Source organism: Choloepus didactylus, chromosome 6 (genome assembly GCF_015220235.1).
Source record: "Choloepus didactylus isolate mChoDid1 chromosome 6, mChoDid1.pri, whole genome shotgun sequence".
Classification (NCBI taxonomy): domain Eukaryota; kingdom Metazoa; phylum Chordata; class Mammalia; order Pilosa; family Megalonychidae; genus Choloepus; species Choloepus didactylus.
In genome coordinates, this window is record NC_051312.1 from 82,995,580 (window position 1) to 83,018,234 (window position 22,655).

Here is a 22,655-nt window from a genome sequence, read left to right on the forward strand (position 1 = left end):
TGGACACTTTATGGCCTTAAGATTGTAACTGTCTAACCAAATAAACCCCCTTTTATAAAAGCCAATCCATTTCTGGTGTTTTGCCTTCTGGCAGAATTACCAAACTAGAACAGATGTTTATCCCATCACATGAATATCCTTGACTGTCTGTAACTTCTGGGCCTTCATTACAATGTTGGCCTCAGCAAGGCTCTCCTTGCAATCCTCTGGCCCTTGGCTCTGTCCAAGAAGAGCATGGACATGAAATTTCCCCTGTAACCAGATCTGATTTCCTTAGTTGATTGTTGTAAAGAGGAGGTACAGAGAAACCTATGATTAGCTAACTAAGAAGAACTGAAACAGGCAAAACCCTATCTTCCACTTCCACAGCTGAAATGTAGGTAGTTTTCTTTTGTTGCTCAGATGTGGTCTCTCTTTCAGCTAGCTCTGCAAATAAATTCACTGCCCTCCCCACTATGTGGGACATGACTCCCAGGGTTGTAAATCTCCCTGGCAACATGGGATGTGACTCCCAGGAATGACCCTGGCCCTGACACTGTGGGATTGCAAATGCCTTCTTGATGAAAAAGGGGGAAAGAAAGGAAACAAAATAAAGTTTCAGTGGCTAAGAGATTTCAAATAGGGTCAAGAGGTCATTCTGAAGGTTATTCTTATCTATTATATAGATATTCCTTTTTAGTGTCTAGGGCATTAGAATAGTTGGAAGGAAATACCTGAATCTGTTGAACTGTAATCCAGTAAACTTGATTCTTGATGATGATGAACTATACAGCTTTTACTATGAGACTATGTAATTTGAAAACCTTGTGACAGACATTCCCTTTATCCAGTATATGGGCAAAAGAGTAATAAAATAAACACTATATATATACATACACACACACACACGTATATATGCATACACATATATATACACACACATATATATGTATACACATACACACACACATATACATACATACATATATATAAATTATAGGGAGGATTGGGATATGGGATGTTTTGGGTTTTCTTTTTTCTTTTTTATTTCAGAATAATGAAAATATTCTAAAATTCATGGTTGTGATGAATGTACAAGTATGTGATGATACTGAGACATTGATTGCATACTTTGTATGGATTATATGGTATGTGAATATATCTCAATAAAACTACATTTTAAAAAATGGAGGTGGTTTTATCTTCAAAATCATTGTTGGAAATTCTGGTTCACTTCCTAAGGAGGTGGAGAAAGTCATAAAATATCTTTACCATGGCTAAGGGAAATGAGTCCAAACAATACTTAACCAGGGAAGTCAGTTTTTATAGTTTTTTATCATCATGTGCCTGCACAATAAGAGAGAGGAAAATATAAAACAATTTCTGGGGTATTTTGAAAACCCAGGTGAGTTTGGGTATATGAACTTGCAGCAGCACTAATCTGAGAGTTTGCATTATTGTTTCTAGCAGTCCCTCAGTGGTACAGGGGTAGCTGCAGACAAGGTTGCTTTGAAAGGTAGCTTTAAGGGAAAGATAGTTGTTGAGGTTATTGATATGAGTGTGGTTGAAATAAGGAGTGAGATGCTGAAGAATTCAGAGACTGAGCAGCTCTGAGCTGTCACATGGTCCAGGCTACAATTGAGGTGCCTGGCTGAGTTACTTTTGAGAAAAGTTCAACAGATGTCAGGATATATGGTACCAGATGTCGGGATACATGGTAAAATGGAATTTTCACAGGACTCTCAAGTCAATATCCTCAACAACCTTTTCTTCAATCAAAACTTCCTTTCCAAACATTCTTTACTGCCCCTGTCCTTACAAACTACAAAATGTAACTTCCAATTGGTGTGGCTACAAGTTCATGTAATCAACCTAAACTGGTCTCAACAAAGTGCAGAAATCTTTGCACCTTCTAGTGGAGACTGGAGTTCAGAGCAGGACTGTGAGTCATTTGCCCAAGTCCTCATGCATCCTGCAGATTTACCAGCTTTTGAAAGACACAAATGTAGAGGGGTCTATAGGAGGGTCACTGAGGAAAAGATTGACTTTCCTACTTCAAGGATTCAGCAGGACTCCTTGAAAAGCTTAAAAAGTGGTTTGTTTGGCCTGACAAGCAACTTCCACAAGACTCTGGATTTCATACCTTCTTAGGCGACAACTTGACATTTGGGACTCTGGAGGAGACAGAGAGCTGGGTATATTTAGACTTTCTGCTAGAAGTCATTTTTGGTTTGGGGAAGAAGACTACTTGGAAAATTAGTAAATGATACTTTGTTCTGATTCCAGTATACTGAGCACTTCATGTATCACAGTTAAAAGAAAAAAAAAATGGACACAGAAATACTTTGTGTGCCAGTTTGAATGTATTATGTCTCCCCAAATGTCATTATCTTTGATGAAATCTTGTGTGGGCAGATTTATTAGTGTTGATTAGATTGTAATTCTTTGATTGTTTCCATGGAGATGTGACACACCCAAGTGTAGGTGATAACTCTGATTGGATAATTTCCATAAAGGTGTGGCCCCACCCATTCAGCATGGGCCTTGATTAGTTCACTGGGGCCCTATAAAAGCTCAGACAGAAGGAGTGAGCTTGCTACAGCCAAGATGGACACTTTAAAGAACACAAAAGAGCTAAGAGTGGAGCTGTGACTTACAGAGACATTTTGGAGGTGGCTTTTGAAAGCAGACTTTTGCTCTGGGGAAGCTAAGTGAGGACAAATGCCCCAAGAGCAACTAAGAGTGACATTTTTGAGGAGCTGCAGCCTAGAGAGGAATATCCTCGGAGAAAGCCATTTTGAAACCAGAACTCTGGAGCAGATGACAACCATGTGCCTTCCCAGCTAACAGAAGTTTTCTGGACACCATTGGCCATCCTCCAGTGAAGGTACCCAATTGTTGATGACTTACCTTGGACACTTTATGGCCTTAAGACTGTAACTGTGTAACCAAATAAACCACCTTTATAAAAGCCAATCCATTTCTGGTGTTTTGCGAAAAGGCAACATTAGCAAACCAGAATAGATTTTGGTACCAGAGAAATGGGGTGCTTCTGAGTTTGCAAATACCAAATGTTGGAAAGTCTTTTTAAATGGATAAGGGAAAGATTCTGGAAGAATTGTGAGGAGCCTGATAGAAAAGTCCTAGACTGCTTTGAAGTGACTGTTGCTAGAAATATGGATTCTAAAGATACTTCTGATGAAGTCTTGAACAGAAATGATGAACATGTTCTTGCAAACTGGAAGAAAGGTGATCCTTGTTTTAAAGCAGCAGAGAATTTGACAAAATTGAATCCTGCTGTTAGATGGAAGGAAGCATTTGAGAGGGATGAGCTGGGATACTTGGCTGATGAGATTTTGAAACTAAAAGTTGTAGTATAGCATGGCTTCTCCTTACAGCTTATAATAAAATGCAAAAAGAAAGGGATAAGCTGAGAAATGAACTCTTGGTTTCAAAGAAACCAGAAATTGATGGCCTGAAAAACTCTGGGCTTCCAGGGGCTGGAATTCCAGAAACTATAGCCCCACATGAGGATTTAACCAAACATGGAAACTGACCACTATTTCAGTACAAGCCAAGATTGGAAATGGAGTTATCCAGAAAGGATTTGTAGAAACTCCTGTTGTCTGATGATTTTGACCCCTGTGTGCTTCATGCCAAGCCAACAAGATTTTTGTGAGATCTATTTAGACAGAGACACTGCCAGTCTGGACTGGAGAAAGGACAAATTGAAGGAAATATTTCTTAAAAGACAGAGCCATGAAGATTGAGGTCTGGAGTCAAGAAGTCTCAGTCAGGGAGAACAGAGCTGCCCACAGATGTGGAAAGGGTGAGTTTGCCCTGAGGTCAAGGGCAGACATTCTGCCTCAATGCTCAGGAAGAGTGTTGCCACCCTAGGCCTCAGAGAGGGTGGAGCACATTCCCCAGGGATTGGGGAGAGTCTGGCCACCACCCCACTGTTCTGAAGGGGTTGAGCTTGTGCCTCAGAGATGGAACAGAATCTGGGTGCTGCCCCAATGTTTGAGGAGGGTGGGGCCAAAAAGGTGGTTTCCCCAATGTGTGGATATGTTGGAGCTCTCACCCCAGCATTTGGGGAAAAAAGGGCTGCTGTATGAGCCTTTGGAAAGGGTTGGACTCTGACTCTCTCAAATCCCAAGGATAAAACTTTATTCTGTAAATGACTCTCAGACTTTGAAATCTAATGAAGTTTGCCCTGCAGGTTTTAAGAACTGTTTGGGTCCTGTTAACCCTGTTTTCCTTTCAATTTCTCCTTATGGCAATGGGAATGTTTATCCTATGACTGTTCCTCCTTTGTATATTGGAAGCACATAACTTGTTCTGAGTTTCACAGATCCACAGCTAAAGGAGAATTATGCCTTAGGACCAACTAAACCTGTAACTGATTTTGATGGGATCTTGTACTTAATTATTGTTACTGAAATGATTTAAGTTTCTGTGATACTATGATGGGATGAATGTGTTTTGTATATGGAAAGATCATGTCATTTTGGGGTTCAGGTGGTGGCATGTGCCAGTTTGAATGTATTATGTCCCCTGTAATGCCATTATCTTTGATGCAATCTCGTGTGGGTAGACTTATTAGTGTTGATCAGATTGTAATTCTTTGATTGAGTGTTTCCATGGAGATGTGACCCACCCAACTGTAGGTGATAACTCTGGATAATTTCCATGAATGTGTGGCACTGCCCATTCAGCATGGGCCTTGAATAGTTCACTGGGGCCCTATAAAAGACAAGACAGAAGCAGTGAGCTTGCTACAGCCAAGAGTGACACTTTGAAGAACACATAGGAGCTGAGAGTGGAGCTGCAACTTTACAGAGACATTTTGGAGATGGCCTTTGAAAGCAGACTTTTGCTCTGGAGAAGGTAAGAGAGGACAAACTCCCTAAGAGCAACTCAGAGTGACATTTTTGAGGAGCTGTAGCCTAGAGAGGAATATCCTGGGAGAAAGCCATTTTGAAACCAGAACTCTGGAGCAGATGCTGGCCATGTGCCTTCCCAGTCAAAAGAGGTTTTCCAGAAGCCATTGGCCATCCTCCAGTGAAGGCACCTGATTGTCGATGACTTACCTTGGACATTTTATGGCCTTAAGACTGTAATTTTGTAACCAAATAACCCCCTTTTATAAAAGCCAATCCATTTCTGGTGTTCTGCGAAAATGCGGCATTAACAAACCGGGATACCTTGTAACCGAATATAAACCCTTAATTTCAATGTCAGCCAGACCAGAAAAATAATGAAGCCTTGACTATTCCCTCTAAACCTGAAATCCCTGGAAAGAAATTGTATCCCTCACTATTATGCTGATGTGTGGATGTGAAATTCACCTTTGTGAATATGAAAACCATGATCTACCATGGACAGATTCATGTAATCTTAGTAACCTTGGTAGATTTTGATGTTAATTTTTTTCCTTTAAACACATGTTGGGTTTTATATTTTCTGAGGCATAGCCTCTCAAGTGTGACTGATATTCATTTGTTGCAAATACATCTTTTCCCGTTGGTTTGAAATGTTCTTTTTCAAATCTTACTTTGCCTCATACACTGAGGATTGTGGAGAGAAAATAAATAACACAATACAGCAGGGCCCTATATAGGAATCGAGAGAGAGGAAAGAGGAAGCTCTGAGTAGGCTCTGACTGTTCAGACTGAGTGAAGAGGGCCTTCCAGACTCAGAGTTTGAAAAATGACTATGGCAGGACCACCTTCTGGAAGCCCTTTTCTCATTCCTGATACTCACCCACCAGAAGTGGGGGCCATCAGAGCCAGTGCCACCTCAGTATACACTGAGGCACCAATAGGTTATCAACATCCCCATCAGACCCACACTTCTTGTATATACATGCTCACCTGTAAAAGCACCGATATATATTCTCACACTATCAGCTATGTAAGAAAGCACACAAGTCCTCAAGCACTTGCACTCACAGAACCATGATATTACACTAAGTGTTCCTACTCTAATGCAAATGAGTATTCATATTTGTACATATGCACACACTTATACACACATACACACCCACTCCCAATCAAGCCCAGAACCTTATACACATACAGAACATATACACACAACACTGTTGACACAACACACTTTCACATTGTACAAAATATACCTTCAATTGTAAATGCACATAGCCTGAATGACAAAGTAATCATACACACAGATAAATTCACACACCTGAAATGACCCAAAGCACAGATTCTCACCTATGCATTCAAATTTGCCTGTCTTTGCTTTGGGTATGCAGAGGAGAGAGGAAAGTTAGGGGTTAATGTGTCCAGCTTTAGTCTACAGTCTCAGAGGATAGCTGTGCCAATGTGAGGCAGTGGGTCTCAGGGGGAGGGAGGGGACTAATGCTTGGGGTAAGGGAAGGACCAAATTCAGTCCTTTAAATATGCCCCATGTCTCTGTCAAAGGCTGAATTCCAGGAGCCTTTGAGAGCCGCTTACATGTCTAGGTTGGTCAAAGACAGAACAGAAGTTACAGGTAAGTGTTTCCCTGTGTCCCAGGCATCTCTGCCCTTGCTGTAGAGCAGCAGGACTCTGAGAGGCTGCAAGAAGCCAAAAGGGAAGGGAATGCACTGTGCAGAATGGCACAACTCACTAGGGGCTTCAGGACTGGAGATCCTTGGACTTGAGCTTCAGTATGAGAGGAAGATTCACTGTTCCCACTGTGTCCTGCTAGGAGACCCAGAAAGGGGGGAAGCCAGCCTCCCTACATCACCCCTGAGCAAAAGAGCTGGAATCTGAACACTTCCCTGCTCCATCATTATTTCTCTGTGCCTTAGTGTTAAGCATCCCACAGTGAGAGACAAGCAACTAAATTTCTCAGAAGTTATCCCTTAGCAAGATCTCAGTCCATCTTACCCTCTATCCTTTCTCTGAATTGAACAATATGGCTGAACTAATGGGCAAAATTGTTTCCATATGACAGGTGAAATAATCAAAGCCCAGCAGAGCCAGTGAGTACCATTGCTGGATTCAAACTCAAGGCTCACAGATCAAAACTGATCTCTACTCACTGTGAGAACATAGTTCTTGTAACCACATTTCATCTACAAACACTATAGTGATTTCCCACAACTTACATTTTATTTTGAGGTACAGAAAAATATTCTTCAATGTTTGGTAACTCTACATGAAATATTTTAAAAGGACATTATAAAATTTCATCTCTCAGTATTCACCACACTTAAAAGAGTTCTGGTCAGTAAAAAAATCAAAGAACATATTTCGTACCAGGCAGGGGGAGGAAGCGGTGTGTTTGGCCAGAAGGGAGGTTATCCTGTTCTTTCCTTTACTACTTTTGGGGGAATAAACAGTCCCATAATTCAACCCAAAAGCAAGCTGATAACCTGTGCTTTCCCCCAGCAAGGCTACAGAAAACCTCACACTGGACATAAATGGTTGAAAACAGGCTCACACCTGGCACACACCCATATGACTGGTATCCTCATCTCTGCCCATCCCTGTTGGGTTCCCATGGCTGTGTGGGGAAAGAGACCAGAGGATTTTTAAGACTGAAGTCACCAGATTTCATGGGCAACAGGTGAAAGAGCAGAGAGGGGAGAGGGCACCTATAAGTTGGAACCCCCATCTTCCTCTTCAGAGTTGAGTCCCAAGTTAGCACTGCTTCTGTAGTATCCACCCAAGGGAGAAAACTGAGAACATAAAGTCAGAGCAGGCAGCATGGAATGATTATATTGAGAGGCAGCTCTGACATGGGGGAGTTCTGCCTGTGGAAAGGCTGTGGGAGGGTCTGGGGAACAGACAGAGTGGGGAACAGAGAACGGCTATTGAAGGAGGCTGCAGAATATGGGTACATGAACCTGGTTTAGAAAAGAGTCTCCACCTTTAAAAGAAGGTAAAAAAGATGAGTTTTCCTTTTACATTCATGGGCAGAAACTGATAAAGATATCAACCCAAGTAAAGCAGTACTTTCTCAGAAATACCAAAGGCTCAACATGGAGACTATTCTAAAAGCATCCAGTCTGTGAAAGAGGGGTGCACATGATCAAGAGGCAGAGTCCTGGGTTCAAATGCATATCAGTCTCTGATGTAGTATATATGTGTGCAACTCCCCTTCTTATATGACTTTGTCACAGTGAGGCAACCAGCTCTGCTCTACCCAACCAGAGGCAGCAGAGTGTACCACAGAGAGCACGGCTGTATGGAGTCCTGCACTCTGACACTGATTTATTATGCGACCTTAGCCAACCACTTAACTACTCTGAGATTATTTTTCTCACAGTAAAATGAGGATACAGAGGTTTTATAGGAGTTAAAAATGTAGTTTAAAAATCTTCTAGTGCTGCAAGAAAAATAGCAATACTATCCAGAATTAATCAGAGATTATTATGGACTTTGAGAAATATCATCCTTAGCTGTCATCTCCACCAGTGCCTGATGCAGGAATGGGATTGTCAACATATGTTTTTCCAGGTATCCCTGAGCCTCTGGAACTGTGTATCTACAAGTGGAGGGGACACAGGGGAGTAAAAGTCAGGTAGAAAGAAAGGCTCTGGCTCATACAGTATATTTAAGACTCTTTGGGAAGAGCAGCTCAGGCAGAAGGGGATAATACAGACTCCTACTGAGGCAGGATAGAATAGGGCATCAAGGCTGTAGTCTCTGGTCTTATTCAGCTTTGAAAGAGTTAATGCAGACCTGTGAACTTCAGCTGCAAACCTCATAGGGCAAAAATTTCCCCTAAAGCTCGGCAACCTCCCCAAACCATAAATCCTTGTAAAATTTGGAGCCAAAAGCCAATTCTTAGTTAATGACAGAAATCATGGGGTCATAAATGTTGTTAAACATCTGCCCAAAGACAGGTTTCAGACACATAATGGCAGGTCACAAGTTCTGATAACTATCTCCTCCTGGAACAAAGAAACCTGGTATTCAAAGTTTGAGTTAAGAAAATCACTTTAAAACTTCCCTGTGTGACAGGCTAACCCACTGCCATGCGGTGCATGCTTCTCCCTCGAACATGTCTGCATTATTTCTTTAATGTGTATTCTCTCTCTCTTGCTTTAATAAACTTTCCTACTTTTCCTACTGGCCACTCTCATCTCTGAATTATTTCCATGGTGAGAGCCCGAACCTGGAATGAGGTTCTGATTGGCACTGTTGCCAGCACGGCACCAATTACACTGGGACCCAGATAATGTATGTACTTGAATTTTCTCCATACCCTGTACATTACTATTTGTTTGGAATTCTCCAGGTGGAATGGAACTGTGGAAAAAACTTCTGATTTACAGCAAGATTGATAAAATCTAGGCCCAATTTCTCTCATGCCATTAGGGTACATTATAAACAAATAAGGGATGTTACTAGGGGAAATCAGGAGGAGGGTATGTCTACTTGGAATCTTGAAGAAACCTTCTTTTGGAATTACTGAGTCTAGTTGAATGAAACATTTGTCCATCAGCAAAGTTGATTTGGAAAATGAGATCTGAAAGGATATTCTTCTTTCCTAGGTGTTTCTTCTCTGGAGAAAGCAAGAACTGCAGTTTACAAGCAAAGGAACAGGACAACTGGGATTAAATAGTAGAAAAATGCTGGTAAGATGCATGTGAGCCATTGTACCATTGACTCTGAAAGAGGTCGTGATCACCAGGGGATCAGACACTGGGATCAGTCCATGTCATGTAAGTAGGGGCAGAGGGACATTCCTGAATTCATTCACTGGCTAGGAGAGCAACTCTAGTAGGAGAAATTGACATAAATCTTCTGTGGGCATGGAAACTGAGTGATGGAGAAAGGGCTGCTCATATTTATCGGGACATTTTAGCATACAGTTCATCAGCTAATGGGTATATTGCCATCGACTAATTCCATTTGTTTGTTAATTCTTCAGCTAATGTCTACTGAGCTCCTAACTCTGTGCTGAGCACAAAGGTACTAGAGAAAGTGCAGGTTTCCGAGTTGACCTCTTGAAAATGTATGATCAAGGACAGGAGTTGGAACACTATACAGCTATAACTAAATCCAACTTGAGGTCTAATTGTGTAAGTAAAGTTTTACTGGAATTCAGTCATGTTTATGCATTTTTGTAGCGTCTAAGGCTGCTTTTGCACAACACTGATGCAAATAACAAGCTACAAAAGAGACTGTTTGGCCCACAAAGCCTAAGTATATTACAAAATTTTGCTGATTCCATGACCTATGAAGTGCTTCACACTAAAAATAATAGGTCTAATTATACGTATTCAACCGGTCAGTCAGCATCCTAGAGTCAAATCTTTGTGGTAAACTATCAGAATTTTGGCTAAACTCAACATTATTGCCTAAATTGCAATGAGCCTTTAATCCAGTGTTTTCCAAACCTGTTTCTTACACTGCAAAGTTATAGAAGTAAGTGGCTTAAACAGAAGGCTGAAAAGAAGAACCTACAAGAAAGGGTTGAACAGATCAGTTCTTAGTTATAAAGCATAAATGGGTATGCATTACTCTGATGTTATCTGTCAAAATAGTTTTCGTTTAGCTGATTCTCTTTCAAGAAAAATACTGATTCTAAAAAAATAATTAAACTGTAACTTTTATGTTATCCCATTTTTGAATGACATAAATAAAGCATAAAGGGTAGCATTACTTCATGTTGAAAAATTGAATTAAAATCATTGAAATAATTCCAGTTTACCAATGAACTGGATCACCACATTACTCAATTGTCCTATCCAAAGATTTCTAATTAATAATAAATGATTGCTCTCATTGTTATCACCTGCAGAAAGTAGTACCATCCCAACAGAGAAGAAATTAGCCAACCTAAGATGCTGGCTTCCAGGAACAGCTCTTCTCATCCTGTGTCCTTTGTTCTGCTTGAAATCCCAGGACTTGAGAGTTCCCAGTTCTGGATTGCCTTTCCATTCTGTGCCATGTACACTGTCACTGTTCTGGGCAATATCACTGTCCTTCATATAATCCAGATGGACCTCATACTCCATGAGCCCATGTACCTCTTTCTGGCCATGCTGGTTGTCACTGACCTGGTCCTGTCCTCCTCCACCCAACCTAAAATGCTGGCCATACTCTGGTTTCATGCTCATGAGATTGGCTACCATGCCTGCCTCACCCAGGTGTTCTTCATCCACACCTTCTCTTCTGTGGAGTCCGGGGTGCTCACGGCTAGGGCCTCGGACCACTATGTGGCTATCTGCTTCCCACTGTGCCACTCGAGTATCCTGACCCCATCTGTTGTGGGCAAACTGGGGGCAGTTGGGATGCTAAGAGGGGTGCTGTGGGTGAGCTCTGTCTGCTGCATGGTCTCCAGAATGCCCTTCTGCCAGAGCCGGGTCATTCCTCAATCATACTGTGAGCACATGGCTGTGCTGAAGCTGGTATGTGCTGATACCAGAGTAAATCATGGATATGGGCTCTTTGTGGCCTTCTCTGTGGGTGGCTTTGATATAATTGTCATCAGTGTTTCCTATGTCATGATCTTGAGAGGTGTGCTGCAGCTGCCCTCAGGTGAAGCCTGGCTCAAGGCTATTGGCACATGTGCTTCCCATATCTGTGTTATCTTAGCTTTGTATATTCCAGCCCTCTTTCCTTTCCTCCCCCACTGCTTTGGCCATCACGTGCCCCAAGTGGTACACATCATGTTTGCTAATGTCTATCTACTGGTTCCTCCCATGCTCAACCCCAACATCTATGGAGTTAGAACCAAACAGATCCAGGACAGGGTTATACTGGGATGCTGTCAAAAAGACCCTTGAGCCAAGGGTCATAGCATCACCACCACTTTAATCACCCCACCATCCTGGGGATAATAAGGGGAACTGTGCCAGACTGTCACATATCCATGTAAATTCGACTCTGTGAGCATGTGGCCAACAGGTTGGAAAGCTTCGAAAAGCAAAAGGAACAAGTTTCAGGAAACCCAGAACAAGGGAGAAGTCAGATGCTCAAATGCTCTGATGCAGAAAGATGTGATTGATTACAAAATCTGCTTTGAACCATATTTTTCATCGCAAGAGAATAAGATAAAGTATAAGTGAAGATGTTTTAAAATGTTGTTTTTCACAGATGGCTCAGGTGAAAATTTTTTTTTCACTGGTGGTAGAAGTTGGTACAACATTGTTTAAATAAATTTATATATTTGCATTAGGCAATTAGAAAGTATATTTCCTAATCATAAAATCACTAGAGAATTATAATTTGAGGAACAGAACTATGTACAGAGTACACATAAAATAATCCTTTATAATAAAACAGGAAAACATTCAAATATTAGTCTAAATGAAACCAGATATAGCAATGCACAATTGAATATTAGGTATTATTTAACTATTCTGTTTGCCACAGATGTCTAAAGACGTGAAATATACTCATGATATAAGATTAAACTGAAAAGGAAAAAAGACAATTGCTGATAATGTTTGATACAAATTTAAAGAGGTTTGTATATGCCTAGAAAAAATCTGGGAAATGCATCCAAATGCTAATGATTGTTCCCAAGGGTAGTGAGATTTATGACATTTTTATTTACTTTTTCACATTTGTGTATTTTTAAGAATTATCCTCAGTAAAGGATGTTTCATTTTAGGATAAGAAATCACTAAAACAACAACAAAATAAAGTACAGAAGAGGTTAATGCAGTGCCAAACCTTAGGGGAGTGGAGTGGGTAGTCTGAGAGATGAGGGACTCTGGAATAGATTAACTTCCATAAGTGCTTGAATATCAATATGTAAGAATTGCTGCCAGAATCACAACTTCTTGACATTGTGAGCCATTATGATTGGTGAGCTGAAATGTTGGTCTCTCTTCTCCAAAATTTTCTGATTTGGGAAAGGAACTGAATTTCAGAATGAAGGAGATGATTTGGGGAGAAATGAGGAAGAAGATTCTCTTAGAAGGGAACCATAATCTATGGTAAAGGTGATGAGGAAGTCACTAGATATTTTAGCCCGTATTAACATTCAGTTTGCTTTTAAATTAAAAATCTGAGTTGTTTTTAAAATCATTCTTCCTTTAAAATCATTGCATTGGAATCATCTTCATTCACCACTCTCCCTATAAATTTGAGAGCAAAGAAGGTTCCAGAACTCAGGCTCTTATGTTACTGAAAACAACATCAGTTGATGGTATTTAAGAGCAATCAGGCACACGTTTTTTCTTCCAGAAGAGACAATTTATTGGAACCTGCAAATGCCCCCAGAGAACAATAGGTGATCTGAAGATGCATTTTCAAACTCCCCCAAATTTAAAGTAGTGAGGGACCAAGAGACACTTATCAGCAAATTAATTTGTGATTGTGCATAATGATGCTCCTTATTTTTACTGTTACATATTCTGTTTTTTCAACTGATGCCAGCTGATATGCTGATACCTCTCTCCTTTTTCCCAGTCCTTCTAGTCTTCTATTGCTTCTCAACCTGTCAAACTTCTGTCTGAATTAGGGCTGTGCTTTTACCCTTCCTTCTGCCTAAACTGTTCTTTGCTGGGATATTTTGATTCCTTTTCATCCTCCAGGTGTCAACTAATGGAACTTTCTCAGTGATATGTTTTTAACCTACCTATCTCAAACAGATCCTGCTCCTTAAATCTTCAATCAACACCAATATTTTATTTCTTCCCCTGTACTTACTGTTGATCTGTAATTATTTAAATGACTCATTTATCCTATGTCCTTCTGACTTCATATAACTTCCATAATATTATAGTCTACTACAGTCTATTCTAAATTCACTAGTCAATTCTCAAATCTATCACATTAAAAAAATATTAGTTACATGAATGTATGGGTGGATTAGGTAACATGTGCCTAGTGTTACTGTCCCAACAATCCCAACACTGACCACATGATGATCTTTATAAGTACATTTCTGCCTGATTTCTCCCAGACTGCCGTGATATCCCAGGGCCTGGGCCCCCTCCTAAACACACTTAGCAAGTCTGCTTCTGCCAAGGAGAAAGGTCAAAGGTCAATTAAGTAAATAATCTCCCCAGAGGTAGAAGAATGTAACCATGGATGTAAATGGCATTGACTACAACTTAATCTTAAACATTAATCTTATTCATACATCATGTCTTAAGCCCCTTTAATGATTAAATTAGAGGCCCAAAGTCCTCATACTATATGGAATGCCTTGCCTCTAAAATCATGCACTGTCCCTTTTACTCTCCCCATTCCTTTGCAGTGTGCTATCCCTCCAGACCAGGCTGCCACTGGAGAATCTCTCATGTGCTTAAGTCCCAATAAATCTATGGCTCCTTCTGTGCTTGGTGTGATTTTTGGTCTTGCAGCAGCACCAGCCTGTGCTCTGTACAAACTTGGTCTGGGCCTGAACAACTGGTTACCAAGCTTTTCAGTCCCAAGGACTCCTTTCATTATGACATTTCCATGGACCTAGATATTCAAATATGTTTGTCAATTAAGATAAGACTGGTATATAAATAGCAGTCTGTCCCCTACTCAACTTGTTGTAAAAAAAAATAAAATTTTTGGAGTGTTTTAATATTCTATTTAGGAAATATATATTGAGTAATTTTTCAGCAGCAATCATTCTGCTAGAGGATGAGCTAGATTAGGAGACAAGAGAAACTGGCAATCAAAGCAACTAGTTAGCTTGAGACAACCAAAATCAGCACACTGAACACCTAACAATTTCAGCCTCAATATAGAACCTACATTATTTCTATGTACTATGTAACCCAATCAAGCAAAATTAAAATATTCTGAATCAATGAAAACAGATGAATATCCTCATTAAAATTGGAAGAAATAATGGGTCCAAGACATCAAATTTGTAACTAAACTCAAGCTAGCCTGTAGTTATTTGCAGAAACTATCAAATGAGCCCTTGGAGTGAGGGACTCGATTTCCCATTTGGAAGTTGGGCAGAGTCGTCCCAGGGCCTGTCTTCCCTCAAGCAACACAGTCACTAGGAGAGGCAGACAGAGCCTTAACAAAGGCAGCCCCTGGCAGTTCAGCTGTTTGGGGGGTTTTAAATGTTCATTACAGGTAGCTGTGATCTCTGGGCCCAGTTCAAGAGTATTTTCAGGAGGAGAGTGCTTCATCTGTACCATCTACTCTTCTCAAAGCCAAACACAGGTTTATTACTATGAAGACATTTCATACTCTAATTCAACAAACATTTCTTGACAATTTATATAAGCCCAGTGCTATGCTTGTTGCTGGGGATATAGAGATAAAAATGTGTAGGTCCTCCTAGAATCCCCTTGTCTCTGTTCCTGCAGCTCCTGCTATATTCTTCTCTCACCACACTTACTTCTTTATATTCTAATAATCTGTGTGCCTGACCCCGACTAACTTCCTGTGAGGAGGAATGGTGCTTTACTTGCCTGAGATCCGCACAATGCCAGCACAGAGCAGGAACACTGTGTTTGTGGAAACTACCAATGTTGTATCTAATGGAGATGATAGGCATGTCAATAAATAAGCCAATCTTTGGGTAATATGCATTGTTGAATAATGGGTACTATGGATTGAATTCTGTCCCCCAAATAGAGGAGGTTAAAATTGTAACTCACAGTATCTGTGAATGAGTCCTTATTTGTAGATGTAATGAAGGTGAGATCATATACTGGATAGGGGTGGGCCTAAAATCCAATGACTGGTGACTTCATAAGAGAAAAGACTTATTTGGACACTGAGGCACAGAAGACATACACAGGGAAGAAGGGCAGGTAAAGAAGAAGGCAGGGCCTAGAGTGATGCATCTGCAAGACCAAGGCCACATAGGCTCACCGGAAGCTGGAGGAGCCAAAGAAACATCCTCCCCTAGGGCCTTCAGGAACATGGTCCTAACAGCACCTTGATTTCAGACATCCAGCCTCTAGAACTGTGGGAGAATAAATTTCTGTTGTTTTCAGCCATGCAGGTTTTGGAACTTTGTTATAGCAACCTTAGAAAACTTACACAAATATCATGGACATATAAGCTGTGTGGCATAATTGTTACATTAATTTTCTCCTAGTGTCTTCATAACAACTCCCTGAGTAAGAACAATTATTATCTTCATTTGAAAGATAAGGAAACTGAAGCTTAAAATGAACTGGTACTTTAAACAAAGTGTGCAGCAAATACATGACTGAGCTATAATTAAAACACAAGTCAAACTCCAAAATATTGTTTTTATGTCACTCAATTAAAGTAGCAATGGGCATGCATTTGAAAATTAATCGTACTGAGTACATGAGTAGACATATTTTCTAAATCTAGAAGAATCATTGTATTTTGGGGGATAAGGAGCAAAGAACACTTGAGGACTTTAGAGGAATGCACAAAGGCTGGAGAATGACAGTGTCTGGCAACTTTTGGGGAACAACCATTATAGTGTTGGAGATGAGGAAATGAAAATTGGCACTGAGGATGCTGACAGTGGTGCTGATCATTTTGGCAGCACTGATGGTAGGGATGGGGTAGTGATTCAGTTGGTGATGAGGGTCAGGAGATAACCCTAATGGTAGGACATGGAATGAGGATGGAAACACCATGGTCCAGGCATCTGCTAGAAGATGAGCTTGAAAGTGCAGGCGAGTGAGGTCCTGCTGTCCCACCTTGTCATGCAAAACATTAATATTGAGTCTCAGTCTGCTCTACCTGAAGTCACTGCCTCTAATCTCTCCTTTGAGGCTGGAGTTCCCAAAGCCAGAAGAGGAAAGAAACACCATGGAGTTGAGATTTCTTACTGCAGCCTTCAGCAGTCCCCCTCTTTAATGAAGGTGAAATGAAGTCTCAATCTTTGGGTTCCAGTTTTCTATGTGTCTGTCTTAGGTGTGGACCATCAAGGAGGAGATCTGAAATTCTCTAGTTTCTGGAAGCCTTTGTTTCCAAAAGGAAGCTTCGGTATAATAGCTACATAGAAATGAAAGGATAGCTAAATGAGGAACAAATTACTGGTTTTATTGATATGTAAGCCCGCTATTGCCAATGTGGGGTTTCTCAATAAAGCAACAACATAATATTTAGTTGTGGATCTTTTCTATGAATCTAAAGCTGAAAGGTCTGCAAAGAAGTTTGAATCCTTTACTCAACTGACCATATTAACAAGGATGGCCAAATTCCCTCAAATTTCAGGCCCTTACGCTCATTACAATAGGAAAACAACAAGTAAGAGCAAGAACACACACAGAAATATAAACACTCATCATTTACCCACAGGGACCCTGGCTTTTAGCAAAATGGAGTCCAGTAAATACATCAGGAACTGACCCATTCCTTGGGGAAAAGCAAGTGAGTGGCTGACAGAGATGGAATTGGGAATTGACATATCTTCCCTATGGTTCCAAGTGGCAATGTAAGAACATGAAACTGGAGACAGGGCTGCAAATTTCCTTCCCTCTTTATTATCAACAATTTTTTTCCAGTTTAGTTGGTTTACTTTCTTATTTCCCAGCATAATGATAATCCTTGAAGGTAGAAACAGTGATTTATATCTCTCTATTCCAGTGTCTAGACTAATGTCTCCACTTTTCATTCCTATGTATGATTTGCTTTCTTCTGCTTTGCATTTCACATCCCTGTGGACCACATGAATTAACAGCTAAAACCCTGCTGAGATTACAAAGCCTTGCCCTGTTTTTATAGATGGAGAGAGAAGGATATCGATTTTCCTGTATCCATGGTCCCAGGGAGATTCACATCCTACTGATGGTCCCACAGCTCAGTTCTGCTTTTTTATAAAATCTGTGGCTCCAAAACTGTAGCCTGTTCTCTCTGGTGAAGACAGAAAAGTCTCCCCTAACCACACGAAGCAGGTAAGAAGGTAAACAGAAGTATTCATTTTTTCTACTTTGTGCATTGATTGTTGCCTTTTTACAAATACTCAGATGGGCTTACAGAAAAGTTAGATACTTTAGAGTTCACCCTGCCCTTAGGGATCTATATAACACAGATATCTCCTCCCTACTAGTCTGTAGTTAAATATTGTAATGTATTTTTCTCAGATTGAATTGAAACTCGGGGAACTAGAGATTAAAGTGTATCTAGGGATTGATGTCATAAAGGGAATGGTAACAGAATAACCTATTATAGGATATTTACTCTCAGGAAAAAATGTCAAACTCTGTCACCCAATATTTTAAAAATCTTGACTGCAGAATATGAATACTAACAATACCTGTTATTTTTGTTATTATTTAATCTTGTGTTCCTAGAACTGACTTTTTAATTGTTTTTTTTTTTTTATTTTTTTATGTATACTTGTTTTATTCATAATTTGTACCATACTGAGATACCAAAATATTTCTAATGATGGCTGGGTTTAACAAAATTTTTTAACCTCATCTTAAAACATCCACTGATCCATCTCATTCAATGGCAACATCATATCAAATATTAAAAGGAACATAAAAACAAACATGCACACAATTGCACAGTTTTCCTAAAGGTCTATTTCATTATTGGTAGGTAGTGCATTTAACAATTAAATATGGGTAAATAATGTTTAAGTAACTGCACAACTGCAGCATTGGTAACTAGAAAACCAGCTAACAAGTAACTGTGTAAATATTTAAAATGCAGCTGTTGTTAGATTACCCTTGGTTTGATTACCTTCTTAGGGAGAAAAAAAGCCTGCTGGTCACAATGGAAATATATTAAGGCCAAATCTTCCGATATCCAAACCTAGAGATTTCTTCAGCTGGATTAAGTCTCCAAGTGCAGGGGAAGCCTAAGTATGTGTCCTCCAGCATTAATGTGCTTCCCGTCTACCAGAGCAGACAGTGTAAGCTTCACACCAGGCCTCAGAGTCAGTATAGACCACTCCAGTTGAACAAGAGTTGTTGACTTTTGGAGAAATGAAAGCAGTGGGATCTGACTGATACTTAGCTGCCAAAATGAGTGCAGTTGGTACCTGATGTCCAAGCAAGGTTTACTGAAGTGTCAGGATCTTCACATACTTTCTGATAAATTGACTCTCCAAATTCTGTCCCAACACTGACGTTAGTGTGTTGCTAGCTGGAAGTCTCCAGTCCTGTAGCCCACTGCTAAGTTATTCCTTGTCAGCTTTGATTTGGCACTGTTGAAGGTCATCTGGTAACCAGCAAGCGGCCCTGATAACTAAAGACAGTTGAACCATGGATTTCAGGTCCAGCAAAATCAAAACCAACATCACAACCAAGGTTTATACTCTCCATCTTTTAAGAAGATTTGATTTTACCACTTTTCTGTCCTGTGTTTGGTGAGAACGTGATATCAAATGTCAGTTTCAAACCTTGACAAATCTGGTCTTCGACTGTGATTTTTGTTCCCAGAGTGTTATTAGTGTTCCACTTTTCTGTGAAAGTGAGACTGTACTCACACCATTTGTTTTTGGTCTCCAAGGTCCCAGTAATTTTTGTATTAGATGTTGACAGTTCCACACCACTGCACGACTTTGATTTCACATCCAGTTTCACCAACCCAAAATGAAATCCTTTGTTGAAAATATCTCCGGCAGCTTTGCCAAGGTCAGCATACATTGGAGATGAATACATGTTGGCCGCAGGCAGCTCTGTCCATAGGTCGCCATGGCAAGGAAGTGGGAATGGGTGATCTGGTTGTCTCTTTTTTGTTTGCTTGCTTTTGTTTTTCTTAATTCATTTTTATTGAGATATATTCACACACCATGCAGTCATGCAAAGTGTACATTCAGTTGTTCACAGTACCATTAAATAGTTATGCATTCATCACCAAAATTAATTTTTGAACATTTTCATTACCATACACACAAAAATAATAAGAGTAAAATTAAAGTGAAAAAGAAAAAATTAAAGTAAAAAAGAACACTGGGTTTTTTTTCTTTTTTTTTGCCCCCATTTTTCTACTCATCCATCCCTACACTGGACAAAGGGGAGTGTGGTCCATGGGGCTTTCCCAATCACGTTGTCACCCCTCATAAGCTACATTGTTATACAATCGTCTTCAAGATTCATGGGGTTCTGGGCTATAGTTTGATAGTTTCAGGTATTTACTGCTAGCTATTCCAATTCATTAGAACCTAAAAAGGGTTGTCTATATTGTGTGTCAGAGTGCCCACCAGAGTGACCTCTCAGCTCCTTTTGTAGAACTAATTTCTAACAATTTAAACATATTGCTGTATACAAATTTATAAAATTTTAATTCAACAATGCTTTATAGTATTTCCATATGCTACTGAGTAAACTCTCTCCCATTCCCTACAACATGGACTGAAAACTGTCACCTTATCCTCAAGTCAGCCTATACACTTCATACTTTTTGTAAAAAAGTAAACTTCCCCCAAATATTTCACAAAGCAACAGTGGATACTGGGTGATAATTCCCTCACACACACCTCACACACCTCTCCATGAACAGATCCATTTGCCACTAATTCTCTAGTGTTAGTGGAACTGATGATCCTCATCTTTTTGAGGGCTAATTACTCTCAAGTTCTGTATTCAATCACCTACTTTCTTTTAAAAATCTCTATACCAATTAATCCCTCCCTCATATATTTCCAACCTATCCCTATCTACTGCATCTGTAACTTCAGTTTATAAATAAAAACTCTCCCATCTCGCAAAAATCTTCCATCCACCTTACAGCCTCCTTTAGTCATGGCCTAGTTCTCTCCTTTCTCTCACTGCCAAGTTTCTAGAAATAATATACATTATGCCATGACTATATTTCCCTTCATTCCTCAAGACACTGTAGCTGGTTCTTGGCTTCCATGCCACACTTCAATTTTTCCAGAATTACTAATGTCCCCTTAGCTGTATTTGATACTTGATCTCTCAAACAATTTCATACTTTTATTCATTTGCCACACAGTTTTATCACTATACTCTATTGGTTTTTACCCTTCCTATAAACCTGTGTAGTCTCATCTTGTTTTAGTGTCTATACTCTTTTCTTACAACTCCTTCAGGGTTCTGTTTTCACTGGTTTTCTCTTGTAATTCTACTCTCTGAAATTGTTCACCCACTCAGTTGAATTAAAATTAATTTACACAATGATAACTCACAAACTGGTATTTCAGGAAAATACCTGTACCTGGAGATTCATGGCCACATGGCCACTGCAGACTCACAGAACTCTTCAGATGGATTTCCCTTAGTCATTTCACACAAAAGATATTCAAAAGCATATGCATTAACTTTTCTTAACTAAGTATCTAGTTACAGGATCTTATGATCCCATGAAGGAGCTCAAAATTCTGGCAACATACAAAACAATCAAAATGTTTTAAATTATATGTCTATATTTTTCTTGAATTTAAGACTGAAAATACGTACTTATTTGGTAAATAGACTATGAATATAGATAAATACTAGAGTTTGATTTAGAGTTTTCTCAATGATAGATGGCTCATCTATGACCTTGGATGACTCTCCTAACTGAAAGAAATCTAGTTATTTTTATTAATAAAGTGATATATTATTTCTACAGGTTGTGAGCATTGTGAAGACAAATGATAGAGCACCAGGACAACATGGAAATCTTAATCAACTTGACATCCAAATTTCCAACCTTCTTGTTGACTGGCATTCCTGGCCTACAGTCTGTCCATGCCTGGATCTCCGTCCTGTTCTGCTGTCTCTATGCCATTGCCCTCTCAGGGAATGGCTTGATCCTGTGTATCATCATTACCCAGCAGAGTCTCCAGAAGCCCATGTACTATTTCCTCTCCATACTGTCAGCTGCTGACCTGGGCTTGACTGTTTCTACAATGTCAACAACTTTAGCCATCCTCTGGTTTGATGCAAGTGAAATCAGTTTAGATACTTGCATTATCCAGATGTTTTTCCTTCATGGATTCACCTTCATGGAGTCTGGGGTGCTGGTGGCCATGGCCTTTGACCGATATGTGGCAATCTGTGATCCCCTGAGGTATGCCGCCATCCTCACTAATTCCAGAATCATTCAGATGGGTGTCCTGATGATTGTACGTACTGTGGTATTGATAGTACCACTACTTTTGCTCCTTAAGCATCTCTCTTTCTGTAGAGCTAATGCCCTCTCCCACTCCTACTGTTACCATCCAGATGTGATTAGATTAGCATGTTCAGATACTCGGGCCAACAGCATCTGTGGATTAATTGATCTCATCCTGACCACAGGGATAGATACACCGTGCATTGTGCTGTCTTACATCCTGATTATTCGCTCTGTCCTCAGGATCGCCTCCCCTGAAGAGCGACACAAGGTCTTTAGCACCTGTACATCCCACATGGGAGCAGTTTGTGTTTTCTACATCCCCATGTTGAGCCTCTCCTTGCTGCATCGCTATGGACAGTCAGCCCCCAAACTAGTCCACTCGATGATGGCTAATATATACCTGCTTCTGCCCCCTGTACTCAATCCCATTATCTACAGTGTAAAATCCAAACAGATCTGCAAAGCTATACTCAATCTGCTCCTTACAAAATAAACAGATGATTAAGCTTGAGACAAACTTCATAAAGTCACTTTCACTATAGAAAAGCAGTATTGGTAGTTTTTCCTATCAGATTTTTTTTCATTTTTTTTCATTCATTCAACAAATATTTAGTAGACATCTATTATATATTCAGTCATTAATATGATATGTTACCCCAAGAAATTAATAATCCAATAAGGAAAACAGGAAAATAATAATGAAGTAACAAAATTAATACTAATTAATAAACTAACACATATTGACCACTTATTTTATGGTAGGCATTATTCTAAATGCTTTTCAGTCATATTCCATTT

The 22,655-nt window shown here is 39.9% G+C and overlaps 2 protein-coding genes and 1 pseudogene across 2 annotated transcripts; 2 read left to right on the forward strand and 1 right to left on the reverse strand.

The window, feature by feature from the left end:
- Positions 1–10,780: 10,780 nt before the first annotated feature.
- LOC119538300 (olfactory receptor 52R1-like) lies at positions 10,781–11,725 on the forward strand. The gene has a single exon (XM_037841173.1). The coding sequence runs from the start codon at positions 10,781–10,783 to the stop codon at positions 11,723–11,725; it is 945 nt and encodes a 314-aa protein (XP_037697101.1).
- A 6,781-nt stretch (positions 11,726–18,506) lies between these two features.
- Positions 18,507–19,488, reverse strand: LOC119537157 (annotated as a pseudogene).
- A 1,902-nt stretch (positions 19,489–21,390) lies between these two features.
- On the forward strand, positions 21,391–22,350 carry LOC119537754 (olfactory receptor 51F1-like). The gene has a single exon (XM_037840303.1). It carries the CDS (start codon positions 21,391–21,393, stop codon positions 22,348–22,350), a length of 960 nt encoding a protein of 319 aa, XP_037696231.1.
- The last annotated feature ends 305 nt before the right edge of the window (positions 22,351–22,655 follow it).

Excerpts from the sequence above, each read along its gene's own strand:
- LOC119538300 (XM_037841173.1), top strand. The coding sequence starts at position 10,781 with ATGCTGGCTTCCAGGAACAGCTCTTCTCATCCTGTGTCCTTTGTTCTG.
- LOC119537754 (XM_037840303.1), top strand. The coding sequence starts at position 21,391 with ATGATAGAGCACCAGGACAACATGGAAATCTTAATCAACTTGACATCC.